This window comes from Salmo salar, unplaced genomic scaffold (genome assembly GCF_965601325.2).
Source record: "Salmo salar unplaced genomic scaffold, fSalSal1 ptg000519l, whole genome shotgun sequence".
Classification (NCBI taxonomy): domain Eukaryota; kingdom Metazoa; phylum Chordata; class Actinopteri; order Salmoniformes; family Salmonidae; genus Salmo; species Salmo salar.
The window spans coordinates 147,443-162,241 of NW_027675407.1; the positions used below are offsets into that span (position 1 = coordinate 147,443).

The 14,799-nt window shown below is 41.6% G+C and overlaps 1 protein-coding gene across 1 annotated transcript; it reads right to left on the reverse strand.

The window, feature by feature from the left end:
* Positions 1–1,534: 1,534 nt before the first annotated feature.
* LOC145876210 (uncharacterized) lies at positions 1,535–14,717 on the reverse strand. The gene is made up of 2 exons (XM_082971998.1): positions 14,193–14,717; positions 1,535–5,203 (listed from the first exon to the last, which is right to left on the reverse strand). The coding sequence occupies exons 1-2, from the start codon at positions 14,479–14,481 to the stop codon at positions 3,729–3,731; spliced, it is 1,764 nt and encodes a 587-aa protein (XP_082828124.1). The 5' UTR covers positions 14,482–14,717; the 3' UTR covers positions 1,535–3,728.
* Between the last annotated feature and the right edge of the window lie 82 nt (positions 14,718–14,799).

Sequence of the window (14,799 nt, forward strand, 5' to 3'; positions counted from 1 at the left end):
CAGGGACCCTTGCACACATCAACACCTGACACCCCACGAAGCAACGTTACCCATCGCGCCACAAAAGCCGCGGCACTTGCAACGCAAGGGGAAACCCTACTTCAAGTCTCAGAGCGAGTGACGTCACTGATTGAAATGCTATTAGCGCGCACCACCGCTAACTAACTAGCCATTTCACATCGGTTACACCTACAAGCTGTGGGTATTGATCACATTCCGGCCTCTATTAGAAAAGGGGACCGTCTTAAACAGTTAAACCAAAGGGAAAGTTTTGGGATTAAATATTTATGTCCCCTTAGTGGTTCATCACGTCAGCAAAAGGGAATATGTTCCATTTATGTTTATTTAGTGCAAATTGTCCTCTGGTATTGCTGTATGAAAGTGAATTTCCCCCCAGGCATACATACATGTTTTTTGTTATTACCCGAGCCACCTGAGCCACTGCCTGTTCACCCTGCTATCATTCAGAAGGCGAGATCAGTACAGGTGCATCAAAGCTGGGACCGAAAGACTGAAAAACAGCTTCTATCTCAAGGCCATCAGACTGTTAAATAGCACAGAGAGGCTGCAGCCTACATATAGACTTGACATCATTGGCCACTTTAATAAATGGAACACTAGTCCCTTTAATAATGTTTACATATCATTTCTCATCTCATATGTATAAACTGTATCTCAGTCTATGCTGCTCTGACATTGTTTATCCATATATTTATATATTCCTAATTCCATTCCTTTACTTAGATTTGTGTGTATTAGGTATTTGTTGTGAAATTGTTAGATATTAATTGTTAGATATTACTGCACTGTGGGAACTAGAAGGACAAGCATTTCACTACACCTGCAATAACATCTGCTGAACACCTGTATGTGACCAACAACATTTGATTTATTATGAAGGTCATTTGTGTCAAATTTACTTTTCCCCTCATTCACCCCACCTCTTTACATTGCTGATGCATAATCAGTGGCCTGACTGTGTCAAAGGCCCATCCTGGTAGATCTGAACCTAATGCAGCTTGGAGTGATCAGATGACAGAAGTCACATTTAGGTGCCAGGTGTAACTGAGGCCATAGATGCTCCATATCCATTACTTTGAGAGTTTTATATAATATGACTAAATGTGTTTCTGTGTTGCAGGGACAGTCAAGAAATGGAACAGCAAGGCCACAGAACATGACATAAGCAGAGCTGTGGGAGACCACTTCAAGCCCCTGGTAGAGCCGGGGGTGGTGTTTACCACTCCACCACGCCTTCAGCAGGCTGGAAAAGTGGGATTGATCTGGTTGATCCATTTGTTTGTGTCCGTTTCCAGTAGTTGAATCCTTTGACATATTGTTGAATTAAACATTTATCTTCAACAAATGCACTGGGTTGGTTGAAAAGTGATACTAAACGTACATACCAGCACTATTTTGACATAGTGGGAAATATACTGAATTTATACTTTTTTCATAATAAGATGGACCAAGATACGTATTGGTTTTGCAAGAGTCTGTTGATTGTCAGTCATTATGTTAATTTCTTTTGCAATATGTTCAAATCAAGCTTTATTTATACAACACATTTCAGACATGGATGCTTCACAGGAAAAAAATAAAACAATGAAAATAAACAGAAATATTTACCACAACAAACATAAGATTAACAACTGAAAGACGAATTAGCATTCTAAGGAAAATCCATTGATTAAAATATTAATTGGATGCAACATCCAACCCAAAATATAAGCATGTTTTTAGGAGGGGCTCTGAAAGACACTATGGGGGTGTCCACTGGAAGTTGACTAGTAACAACAACTGGGACCTAAAAGACACCCACCATGAGGCCCACTAAATCTGCCCAAGAAGAGGAAAACAAAAGAAAAACCCACACCAAACTTAAAGACAGGAAGTAAACCAAAAAGGTGGAGCAACTAAAGGTGTTGACTCTCCACATGTATCAAGACAACTGGAGCACTGGGCCAGACACTCTTAAATAGAACCTGGACCAGCTCAGGTGAAACACCTTCCCACTAACGAGATGGACAAGCCAGCACAGGTGTAACACATACTGACTAACGAGGTGACACCAATCAGTGCGTCCTACGTGCTAACGAGCTAGACGGGCTAACGAGCTAGACGTGCTAACGAGCTAGACGGGCTAACGAGCTAGACGGGCTAACGAGCTAGACGTGCTAACGAGCTAACGGGCTAGACGGGCTAACGGGCTAGACGTGCTAACGTCCAACCTCAAAACATAAATGGAAAAACCAAAGCCTGTAACACCTTATGACAACAAATATATCCTATATTTCTTTTGGACAAGTTTGCTCACCACCAACAGAAAACAACTTCCATTTCACATTATAATCAACTACAATGCTTCACCTTCACCAATATAAACATGGTGTCTACTGGATGTCAACAATTAAAAACAAGAAAAAAAACACGTATTTCTAAATAATAATATACAATAGTATTATTTGTTTCTCCTTTTTCTTTCTATAGAATCCTAAATCCCACTAGCTTCTAGAACTCTCGTCTTCCTAAATCCCACTAGCTTCTAGAACTCTCGTCTTCCTAAAACTCACTAGCTTCTAGAACTCTCGTCCCCTTGGAACGAGCCCAAACAAAACTCATCTCCAATACGGAAAAACGTGCAGTCAAAATACATTGTGATCCATGGCAACGCACTGTCTAAACACAAAACTTTTTGACTGCCCACCTTGAGACAATCAGCAACCAAGTTGTCCTCACCACAGACATGTCTGATTTCAAGAGGAAACTCCTGCAATATCCATAGTAACTTTCCACCTCACTGCAGAGCTTCTCTCCCTTTTCAGGGTTCACTAGATAGGCATGTTGTTGGATCGGGGCCCAGTCCCCAATGTCATGCTCTAGTACATTTGGGTTGGCACATCTGAGAATGAACCCTGATATTTTAAAAGCAGGGCAACAATGTCAATATAATTGTACCAAAAATTGTCAGTTGGTTGCATGAATAAATATCATCAATAAATCGATTACTAAATCTGATCATGAAATGTAAATATGAAATATTTGGTTGCATAGTCATATTTTCAATGTCTTTTCAATGACATGTTGCTAGATGGGATATCCCCAATGTCAAAACACAGTTTTAACGTGTCCAAATCAATAACCAATATGCAGAAACAGTTTGGGATATATTGAAAACATAAAATGTGCTATATACACAAACATCTGCCACAATAATCATGTTACTCCTTATAAAATAGGGGGAAATTAGGGGGAAATCAGGTTGTACGTGATGTTGAAACTAACAACTAAACAAAACACATGGAAATGGGAGATATATTTTACCTCACTGATTAGAGGACAACCTGCAGAAGACAGTCAGCTACATTTTGGAGTGATGCATTTAAATGTAGGGGTCGCTAAACAAAGGAACACAACACTTATTTGTCATAACTCATCGATATCATGTTAAAATCATTTGTGTGACAGGAGGGAGATGAAGTTGCACGTCCTGTTAAAACGAACAGCTCAAAAAGCACACGGAATCTGGGAATAATGTGTACATCCCTGGTTAGAGGACAATTTGTAGAAAGCAGCTAGCTACATTTTGAAGTGTTGCATTTTGATTCAAGTGCGTCACCAACGTGGTAAGTGTAACACAGCTCTTTTTGGTTCTACATTGTGACATCATTAAAATACTCCTTCTACAATGTTAAAACATTCTACATTGTGACATTATTTCATTGATATCATGAAACAACTCCTTCATGTATTTTCTGATGTTTAATCAGAGATCTGTTATCAGAGTATCTCTTCCCACATTGATCACAGCTAGGAGATTTCTCTCCTGTGTGTGTTCTCTGATGTGATACTAGGCTGGTTAGCCAAGAAAATCTTGTCCCACATTGACTACAGCTATATTGTTTCTCTCCTGTGTGTGTTCTCTGGTGTATAGTGAGATAGCTAGACGTAGAAAAACTCTTCCCACATTGAGTACAGCTATATGGTTTCTCTCCTGTGTGTGTTCTCTGGTGTATAGTGAGATAGCTAGACGTAGAAAAACTCTTCCCACATTGAGTACAGCTATATGGTTTTTCTCCTGTATGAGTTCTCTGGTGTTTAGTGAGATAGCTAGATGTAGAAAAACTATTCCCACATTGGTTACAGCTAAAAGGTTTCTCTCCTGTGTGTGTTCTCTGGTGTATAGTGAGATAGCTAGATGTAGAAAAACTATTCCCACATTGGTTACAGCTATAAGGTTTCTCTCCTGTGTGTGTTCTCTGGTGTAATATCAGGCCGTCTGACCGAGTAAAACTCTTCCCACATTGATTACAGCTATAAGGTTTCTCTCCTGTGTGTGTTTTCTGGTGCTTCTTCATATTCTGTGAAGTTGAGAATATTTTTCCACAATCTGAACAGTGGAAAGATTTCTCTCCTGTGTGTGTTTTCTGGTGTAGAGTCAGAGAGCCAGATGCAGCAAAACTCTTCCCACATTGATCACAGCTATATTGTTTCTCTCCTGTGTGTGTTTTCTGGTGTAATATCAGGCTGTCTGGCCGAGTAAAACTCTTCCCACATTGATTACAGCTATAAGGTTTCTCTCCTGTGTGTACTCGCTGGTGTTTAGTCAGATGGCAAGATGAAATATAAGTCTTCCCACATTGATCACAGCTATAAGGTTTCTCTCCTGTGTGTGTTCTCTGGTGTATTATCAGGCTGTCTGGCCGAGTAAAACTCTTCCCACATTGATTACAGCTATAAGGTTTCTCTCCTGTGTGTACTCGCTGGTGTCTACTCAGATGGCAAGATGAAATATAAGTCTTCCCACATTGATCACAGCTATAAGGTTTCTCTCCTGTGTGTGTTCTCTGGTGTGATAACAGGTTGCTTGACTGAGTAAAACTCTTCCCACATTGAGTACAGCTGTACGGTTTCTCTCCAGTGTGAATTCTCAGGTGTACTTTTAGTGCTTTTAAACTTGAGTAACTCTTCCCACAATCAAAACAGTGGTGAGATTTCTCTCCTGTGTGTGTTCGCTGGTGTATTTTAAGTTCTGATGAAGATTTGCAATGTTTTCCACAGTCAGAGCAGCAGATAGATTTCTTCCCTGTGGGTCTCTGCTGGTGTTTCTTGAGGTGATAGAATCTGGACAGACTCTTCTCTGACTCGTCAGCATCATGATGTTGAGGCTCCCCAGAGGATCCATGATAGTCACGTCTCTCACCTGTGTGAACAAGTCAGACAGATAGTTAAAGGCTCACAACAGCAGAAATCCACTGAAAAAGGTGATGCCAACAGCGTAGCCATGATACTGTACAACAATTGACGTCTGTAATGAATGTTAAAATGACTTGACAATTGTCTTAAGACAGTCAAGTGAGCAACAATAGTCATATTTAGTCTTGTTTTCACATTAGTAGTAACTAGAAATAAGTAAAAGGTGTTGAACTCCTAAGCAGTGTGCCAGGCGACTTTTGTTCTCAAATATAGGCACCTTTCTGTGTTTGCTAAAATTGCGACAAGGGCGATGCGCACACAATTTGATTGCAGAAACACCTCCCTGCTAATGCAGAAACCGCTAGTTATGGATGTAGTATATCTGCCTGGAGCAAAAATGGTGAGCAAGTGGCCTAAGCTGTGCCATTAGAGATTCTGGGTTCGAGTCCAAGCTCTGTTGCAGCCGGCCGCGACCGGGAGGCCCATGGGGCGACGCACAATTGGCCCAGCGTCGTCCGGGTTAGGGGAGGGTTTGGCCGGCAGGGATATCCTTGTTTCATCGCGCACTGGCGACTCCTGTGGCGGGCCGGGCGCAGTGCACGCTGACCAGGTCGCCAGGTGTACAGTGTTTCCTCCGACACATTGGTGCTGCTGGCTTCCGGGTTGGATGGGCATTGTGTCAAGAAGCAGCGCGGCTAGGTTGGGTTGTGTTTCAGAGGACGCATGGCTCTCGACCTTCGCCTCTCCAGAGTCCGTATGGGAGTTGCAGCAATGAGACAAGACTGTAAGTACCAATTGGGGAGAAAAAAGGGGTGAAAAAAAATATATATTTAACAAATGGTGAGCAAAGATTAGTTTTCACAATGTATTCTGAATATTACAGCACTAGATCAGGAGTGTTACTCAAGGAAACTCACATTAAGCTCTGTGTCTATTCACTAATTCACCACCGTGGGGGAAACTCAGGGGAGTTCTCATAGGCTGACAGCAAAAATAGCCTCCATTTCCAGGTTGATTATGATTATTATCATCATTTGACACTACTTTGGATTATAATTGTAAGGCTCGTTTGAATGTCCTGATTTAATATAATATTTGTGTTATTGTCAAATGTACTACTTTATATTTAAAAACGACTTCAACCAGTAAAATGCTCATTGGCTAGTTTTCCATCAGCCTGACATCAGCCTGACAATGAGGTTTTGTCCACTAAGTGTATGCCAAAATGGTCTATAATCTCACCTAACAATAACATAGACCTACTGTAGGACCCATAACTTCACCTAACAACAACATAGACCTAGGACTATAAATCATTTAATATTTTAGGTGAAACAAGGAGACTAAAATGTCTTTGTCATGACAATTCATAACCTGATCACCAGATAATTTTGTGAATAATCCCACTAGGCTACTCTGTAATGTGTTGTCATTCTAAATGTCCTGAATAAAGGAAAATAGCTCTGTGTGTTGTACAATAGCCTATCCATCAAGGAACAGTTCTCTACACATTATGAGCTAAGTATCTCCGTTTCCAAACGGACTAACGAGACCCTACTGTAAATCAAGTAGACAATAACACATTATAAATATCGATTTGTTTGGGATGTTGGATCCAACGTGGAGCACGGCATAACTGTCTTTACCGGTGTAATGAATGAAGAACTACGTTTGACTGGCATGCAGAAAATGATTTCCTGGATCAGCTGATGATAGTTGAACATGTGACTGTAACTAAACAGCTACAGTATTAAGTATTATGTGTAATTATTGAAGAACCGCATTAATGACAGTATCCATTTGGGAGTTGTCAATAAAGTTAAGGTGACTCTCGGTTAGAACCATTGGATTTAGTAAACTGAAATGATTTAGGATTTCTGTGCCCATGAAAACTGTTTTCCCAGCGTAACAAAAGGAGACACTAAATGTTACGTAGGTAGAGAGCATTTCGGAGATCTGAATATACAAAAAAACTGTCCGACAGCAAGATCCAGTATTTAAGTTAAAGTTCATCATATGACAAGCATAACGTTATGACTATAACTACTGTTCCCTGAAGGAGGGAAACTAGGTAGAACATACTATTAAATCCACACGTTATGACTATAACTACTGTTCCCTGAAGGAGGGAAACTAGGTACAACATACTATTAAATCCACACGTTATGACTATAACTACTGTTCCCTGAAGGAGGGAAACTAGGTACAACATACTATTAAATCCACTGGCTTACTGGTGTTCTTCCATGCCGTCCATGGGAGGGGTGCGTCACTTGAGTGGGTTGAGTCACTGACGTTGTCTTCCTGTCTGGGTTGGCGCCCCCCCTTGGGCTGTGCCGTGGCGGAGATCTTTGTGGGCTATACTCGGCCTTGTCCCGGGATGGTATGTTGGTGGTTGGAGATATCCCTCCAGTGGTGTGGAGGCTGCGCTTTGGCAAAGTGGGTGGGGTAATATCCTACCTGTTTGGCCCTGTCCGGGGGTTTCATCAGATGGGGCCACAGTGTCTCCTGACCCCTCCTGTCTCAGCCTCCAGTATTTATGCTGCAGTAGTTTATGTGTCGGGGGGGCTAGGGTCAGTCTGTCACATCTGGAGTATTTCTCTTGTCTTTTCCGGTGTCCTGTGTGAATTTAAATATGCTCTCTCTAATTCTCGGAGGACCTGAGCCCTAGGACCATGCCTCAGGACTACCTGGCTTGATGACTCCTTGCTGTCCCCAGTTCACCTGGCCGTGCTGCTGCTCCAGTTCAAACTATTCTGCCTGCAGCTATGGAACCCTGACCTGTTCACCGGAGGTGCTACCTGTCAAAGACCTGTTGTTTTCAACACTCTAGAGAGCAGGAGCGGTAGAGATACTCTCAAAGATCGGCTATGAAAAAGCCAACTGACACTTACTCTTGTGTTACTGACTTGTTGCACCCTCGACAACTACTATGATTATTATTATTTGACCATGCTGGTCATTTATGAACATTTGAACATCTTGGCCATGTGCTGTTATAATCTCCACCCGGCACAGCCAGAAGAGGACTGGCCACCCCTCATAGCCTGGTTCCTCTCTAGGTTTCTTCCTAGGTTTTGGCCTTTCTCTGGAGTTTTTGCTAGCCACCGTGCTTCTACACCTGCATTGCTTGCTGTTTGAGGTTTTAGGCTGGGTTTCTGTACAGCACTTTGTGATATCAGCTGATGTAAGAAATACATTTGATTTGATTTGTGACTATAATTACTGTTCCCTGAAGGAGGGAAACTAGGTACAACATACTATTAAATCCACACCTCGCTGGAAGCCCCGCATTCCACAGGTGATGAGCGTGAGACTCGGATATATTCCTTAACCTGTTAGGGCTAGGGGGCAGTATTGACACGGCTGGATAAAAAACATACCCGATTTAATCTGGTTACCACTCCTACCCAGTAACTACAATATGCATATACTTATTACATATGGATAGAAAACACCCTAAATTTTCTAAAACTGTTTGAATGGTGTCTGTGAGTATAACAGAACTCAAATGGCAGGTCAAAACCTGAGAGATTCCTTTACAGGAAGTGGCCTGTCTGACCATTTCTTGAACTTCTTTTCCATCTCTATCATTTACTAAGGATCTCTGCTCTAACGTGACACTTCCCACGTCGTCCATAGGCGCTCAGAGCCCGGGAAAAAACAGAATGTCGTCATTCCAGCCCCAGGCTGAAACACATTATCGCCTTTCTCAAGTGGCCGATCAAGGGACACTGGGCTTATGCGCGTGACCCGACCGCCCCCGCCTTTGGGATTTTTTCCTCTGTTTGCCGAAAAGGAGATTCCCTGTCGGAATATTATCGCTTTTCTACGAGAAAAATGGCGTAAAAATTGATTTTAACCTGTTGGGTCTAGGGGGCAGCATTTGCACGTCTGGATAAAAAAAATGTACCCGATTTAATCTGGTTACTAATCCTACCCAGTAACTACAATATGCATATACTTATTATATATGGATAGAAAACACTCTAAAGTTTCCAAAACTGTTTGAATGGTGTCTGTGAGTATAACAGAACTCATTTGGCAGGCAAAACCCTGAGACATTTTCTGACAGGAAGTGGATACCTGATGTGTTGTATTGACTTTAAACCTATCCCATTGAAAAACACAGGGGTTTAGGAATATTTTGGCACTTCCTATTGCTTCCACTAGATGTCACCAGCCTTTACAAAGTGTTTTGAGTCTTCTGGAGGGAGATCTGACCGAACAAGAGCCATGGAACGGTGATGTCCCATTAGACACCTGGCGCGCTAGTTCATGTTGGGTACCCTCGTTCCAATACGTTATAAAAGAGTATGCATTCGTCCACCTTGAATATTATTCATGTTCTGGTTAAAAAAGGCCCTAATGATTTATGCTATACAACGTTTGACATGTTTGAACGAACGGAAATATATTTTTTCCCCTCGTTCATGACGAGAAGTCCGGCTGGCTTACATCATGTGCTAACGAGACGGAGATTTTTGGACATAAATGATGAGCTTTTTTGAACAAAACTACATTCGTTATGGACCTGTGATACCTGGAAGTGACATCTGATGAAGAGAATCAAAGGTAATGGATTATTTACATAGTATTTTCGATTTTAGATCTCCCCAACATGACGTCTAGTCTGTATCGCAACGCGTATTTTTCTGGGCGCAGTGCTCAGATTATTGCAAAGTGTGATTTCCCAGTAAGGTTATTTTTAAATCTGGCAAGTTGATTGCGTTCAAAAGATGTAAATCTATAATTCTTTAAATGACAATATAATATTTTACCAATGTTTTCTAATTTTAATTATTTAATTTGTGACGCTGACTTGACTGCCGGTTATTGGAGGGAAACGATTTCCTCAACATCAATGCCATAGTAAAACGCTGTTTTTTGATATAAATATGAACTTGATAGAACTAAAAATGCATGCATTGTCTAACATAATGTCCTAGGAGTGTCATCTGATGGAGATTGTAAAAGGTTAGTGCATCATTTTAGCTGGTTTTATGGTTTTGGTGACCCTGTCTTTGACTTGACAAAACATTACACACAACTCTTGTAAATGTACTGTCCTAACATACTCTAAATTTATGCTTTCGCCGTAAAACCTTTTTGAAATCGTAAAACGTGGTTAGATTAAGGAGATGTTTATCTTTCAAATGGTGTAACATAGTTGTATTTTTGAAAAATTTGAATTTTGACATTTATTTGGATTCAAATTTGCCGCTCTTGAAATGCACCTGCTGTTGATGGAGTGCACCACGGGTGGCACGCTAGCGTCCCACCTAGCCCCAAGAGGTTAAACAGCGGTTGACATGCTTCGAAGTACGGTAATGGAATATTTAGAATTTTATTGTCACGAATTGCGCCATGCGCGCGACACTTCTTTACTATTTCGGATAGTGTCTGGAATGCACAAACAAAACGCCGCTATTCGGATATAACGATGGATTATTTTGGACCAAACCAACATTTGTTATTGAAGTAGCAGTCCTGGGTGTGCATTCTGACGAAGACAACAAAAGGTAATCAAACTTTTATAATAGTAAATATGATTATGGTGAGTGCTAAACTTGCCGGGTGTCTAAATAGCGAGCCCGTGATGCCTGGGCTATGTACTTAGAATATTGCAAAATGTGCTTTCACCAAAAAGCTATTTTAAAATCGGACATATCGAGTGCATAGAGGAGGTCTGTATCTATAATTATTAAAATAATTGTTATGCTTTTTGTGAACGTTTATCGTGAGTAATTTAGTAAAATGTTAGCGAATTCCCCGGAAGTTTGCGGGGGGTATGCTAGTTCTGAACATCACATGCTAATGTAAAAAGCTGGTTTTTGATATAAATATGAACTTGATTGAACAAAACATGCATGTATTGTATAACATAATGTCCTAGGGTTGTCATCTGATGAAGATCATCAAAGGTGAGTGCTGCATTTAGCTGTCTTCTGGGTTTTGGTGACATTATATGCTGGCTTGAAAAATGGGTGTCTGATTATTTCTGGCTTGGTACTCTGCTGACATAATCTAATGTTTTGCTTTCGTTGTAAAGCCTTTTTGAAATCGGACAGTGTGGTTAGATTAACGAGAGTCTTGTCTTTAAATAGCTGTAAAATAGTCATATGTTTGAGAAATTGAAGTAATAGGATTTTTAAGGTTTTGAAAATCGCGCCACAGGCTGCCAGTGGCTGTTACGTAGCGTCCCACCTAGCCCATAGAGGTTAAATGATTTAATCCTTAAATGTAATACCTCACTTCACCGACCCAGGAAGTGGAGGAGCCAAACAGGTGTTGTAACTCGTTCATAACTGGCACGCAGATCGTAGAAATGGTAAGATAAATTGGCACTTCAAACGGAAATGGAAAAAGTTTGCCTATTTTACCGGAAACTTCAGGAGCATAACGTCAGAATTAACGAAGGCCAGCAGCAGGTGGGGAATTGGTTATTTTCTTCTGGTTATATTGACCTCTGGCTTCCTCAAGTAATTTGTTTGTGTTAATTATTTAATCAAATGCTTGAAGCATCAGTTCAATTCAAGTTCTGCACATACAGTTGATTTTATTAAACACATGGGGTGTGTCTATATGAACAAATACACGTCATAAAATTTCAACCAATCAATTGGTAGAAAGAATACAGTAGGTTGTATCTCTCTAGGTCATGCCAGTAGGTTACAGTAGGTTGTATCTCTCTAGGTCATGCCAGTAGGTTACAGTAGGTTGTAACTCTCTAGGTCATGCCAGTAGATTACAGTAGGTTGTAACGCTCTAGGTCATGCCAGTAGGTTACAGTAGGTTGTAACTCTCTAGGTCATGCCAGTAGGCTACAGTAGGTTGTATCTCTCTAGGTCATGCCAGTAGGTTACAGTAGGTTGTAACTCTCTAGGTCATGCCAGTAGGCTACAGTAGGTTGTATCTCTCTAGGTCATGCCAGTAGGTTACAGTAGGTTGAACCTCTCTAGGTCATGCCAGTAGGTTACAGTAGGTTGTATCTCTCTAGGTCATGCCAGTAGGTTACAGTAGGTTGTAACTCTCTAGGTCATGCCAGTAGGTTACAGTAGGTTGTATCTCTCTAGGTCATGCCAGTAGGTTACAGTAGGTTGTATCTCTCTAGGTCATGCCAGTAGGTTACAGTAGGTTGTATCTCTCTAGATCATGCCAGTAGGTTACAGTAGGTTGTAACTCTCTAGGTCATGCCAGTAGGTTACAGTAGGTTGTACCTCTCTAGGTCATGCCAGTAGGTTACAGTAGGTTGTAACTCTCTAGGTCATGCCAGTAGGTTACAGTAGGTTGTAACTCTGTAGGTCATGCCAGTAGACTACAGTAGGTTGTATCTCTCTAGGTCATGCCAGTAGGTTACAGTAGGTTGTAACTCTCTAGGTCATGCCAGTAGGTTACAGTAGGTTGAACCTCTCTAGGTCATGCCAGTAGGTTACAGTAGGTTGTATCTCTCTAGGTCATGCCAGTAGGTTACAGTAGGTTGTACCTCTCTAGGTCATGCCAGTAGGTTACAGTAGGTTGTACCTCTCTAGGTCATGCCAGTAGGTTACAGTAGGTTGTAACTCTCTAGGTCATGCCAGTAGGTTACAGTAGGTTATAACTCTCTAGGACATGCCAGTAGGCTACAGTAGGTTGTAACTCTCTAGGTCATGCCAGTAGGTTACAGTAGGTTGTAACTCTCTAGGACATGCCAGTAGGCTACAGTAGGTTGTATCTCTCTAGGTCATGCCAGTAGGTTACAGTAGGTTGTAACTCTCTAGGTCATGCCAGTAGGCTACAGTAGGTTGTAACTCTCTAGGTCATGCCAATAGGTTACAGTAGGTTGTATCTCTCTAGGTCATGTCAGTAGACTACAGTAGGTTGTACCTCTCTAGGTCATGCCAATAGGCTACAGTAGGTTGTAACTCTCTAGGTCATGCCAGTAGGTTACAGTAGGTTGTAACTCTCTAGGTCATGCCAGTAGGTTACAGTAGGTTGTACCTCTCTAGGTCATGCCAGTAGGTTACAGTAGGTTGTATCTCTCTAGGTCATGCCAGTAGGTTACAGTAGGTTGTATCTCTCTAGGTCATGCCAGTAGGTTACAGTAGGTTGTATCTCTCTAGGTCATGCCAGTAGGTTACAGTAGGTTGTATCTCTCTAGGTCATGCCAGTAGGTTACAGTAGGTTGTATCTCTCTAGGTCATGCCAGTAGGTTACAGTAGGTTGTATCTCTCTAGGTCATGCCAGTAGGTTACAGTAGGTTGTATCTCTCTAGGTCATGCCAGTAGGTTACAGTTGGTTGTATCCAAGTGGAAACAATTATCAACCCAATGTGGAAAGTGTTGAATTTGGTCAACAACAAAATGAATGGCTTATTTGCTACGTGAGGTTTACTTGATCTAACAGAAGTTTCGTAATGATTAAGTTGTTACGTGGACACGTGACATACCGACAACTTTGATAAAAACACTATTGGAGTTGTCTCCAGATTGCTATGCATATTCATGCTAGTAGCTTAGCATCTCTCTCCATTGAATACAGGCGGTTGACGACAACAACCCTCATAGAATATAAACAATAGATTACAATAATAAGATGTATCCACCAATCCAAAGACAGGATAGGCGGGAGATAGACAACCCACAGTGCAGCTTTGTGGACAACGACTCCCCTTGTCAGGACGGAGAGACATCTTGTCAGTATATCCATAATCTTTGGTGTAGCCAACCCAACTCTCACATGGCTCTATTGGGGGTCACGGTGTGTAGTAAAACATCACTACATTAAAATCACTACATGCCGTGGCCCCCCAGTCTGCGGTCAGCAGATAGACCCTCCTCAAATATATATGTTAAGTCACTTTTTGGAAACGGAACGGAGAAAACAAGGGGTAGCTTGTCTCTACGTCGTCTGATTCTGGACATATCAGTCATCATCCCAGGACCCTCCGTTGAAGAGGTATTGACGAGCCAACTCCGAATATCCAAAGTTAAAAACTAATTGAAGGCGGTACTTACTGGTGTTAATCAGATCTCCTATCTCCTCCTCTTCATCTTTCAATGTGACAGTAATCTCCCCTTCCTTCTTCACTCCAAAAACAGCATCATCCTCTTCTTCCTCTTGTTTAACTGAAACGTCTTTCTCTTCATCTTTCACTGTAACAGCCTCACCCTCTACTTCTTGTTTTACTGTAACATCCTCCTCTTCCTTCTCCTCTTTCACGACAATGTTCAGCCCCAGAGCTTCTGTCTCCGTCCAGCAGACCTCCTCTTCTTTAACAGGAGGGGAGTAGTTTAGGGAGCTCATGTTCGGGGATGTTAGCTAGCTAGCTATCATTAGCGACTAGGCTAATGCTAACTTAACCAGCCAGCTACTATAGCTGACTAATAAAAAATAACGTAATATTAAATTAAATAGGTTAACAAGTAGATACGACAGAAGTGTGTCTAAAACACAGTAGCTAATATAGACCGAAAGCGTATAAATAGCTTGATTCTTTCGGCTATGTTGGCTAGCAAGCTACCGAGGTGGTTGACGAGCTGTTTATGAAGAACCGTCCACTAGATTATACGTCACGCTGGCAGCATCGCCTGAAAGACGCACATCGCCGTCTGCTGACTGGAG

Bases quoted from the DNA above. Each gene is read 5' to 3' on its own strand.
- LOC145876210 (XM_082971998.1), bottom strand. From the start codon at position 14,481: ATGAGCTCCCTAAACTACTCCCCTCCTGTTAAAGAAGAGGAGGTCTGC. The intron at 5,204-14,192 runs GTAAGTACCGCC...TTGTTCACACAG, and splicing joins AGGAGATCTGATTAACACCA to GTGAGAGACGTGACTATCAT.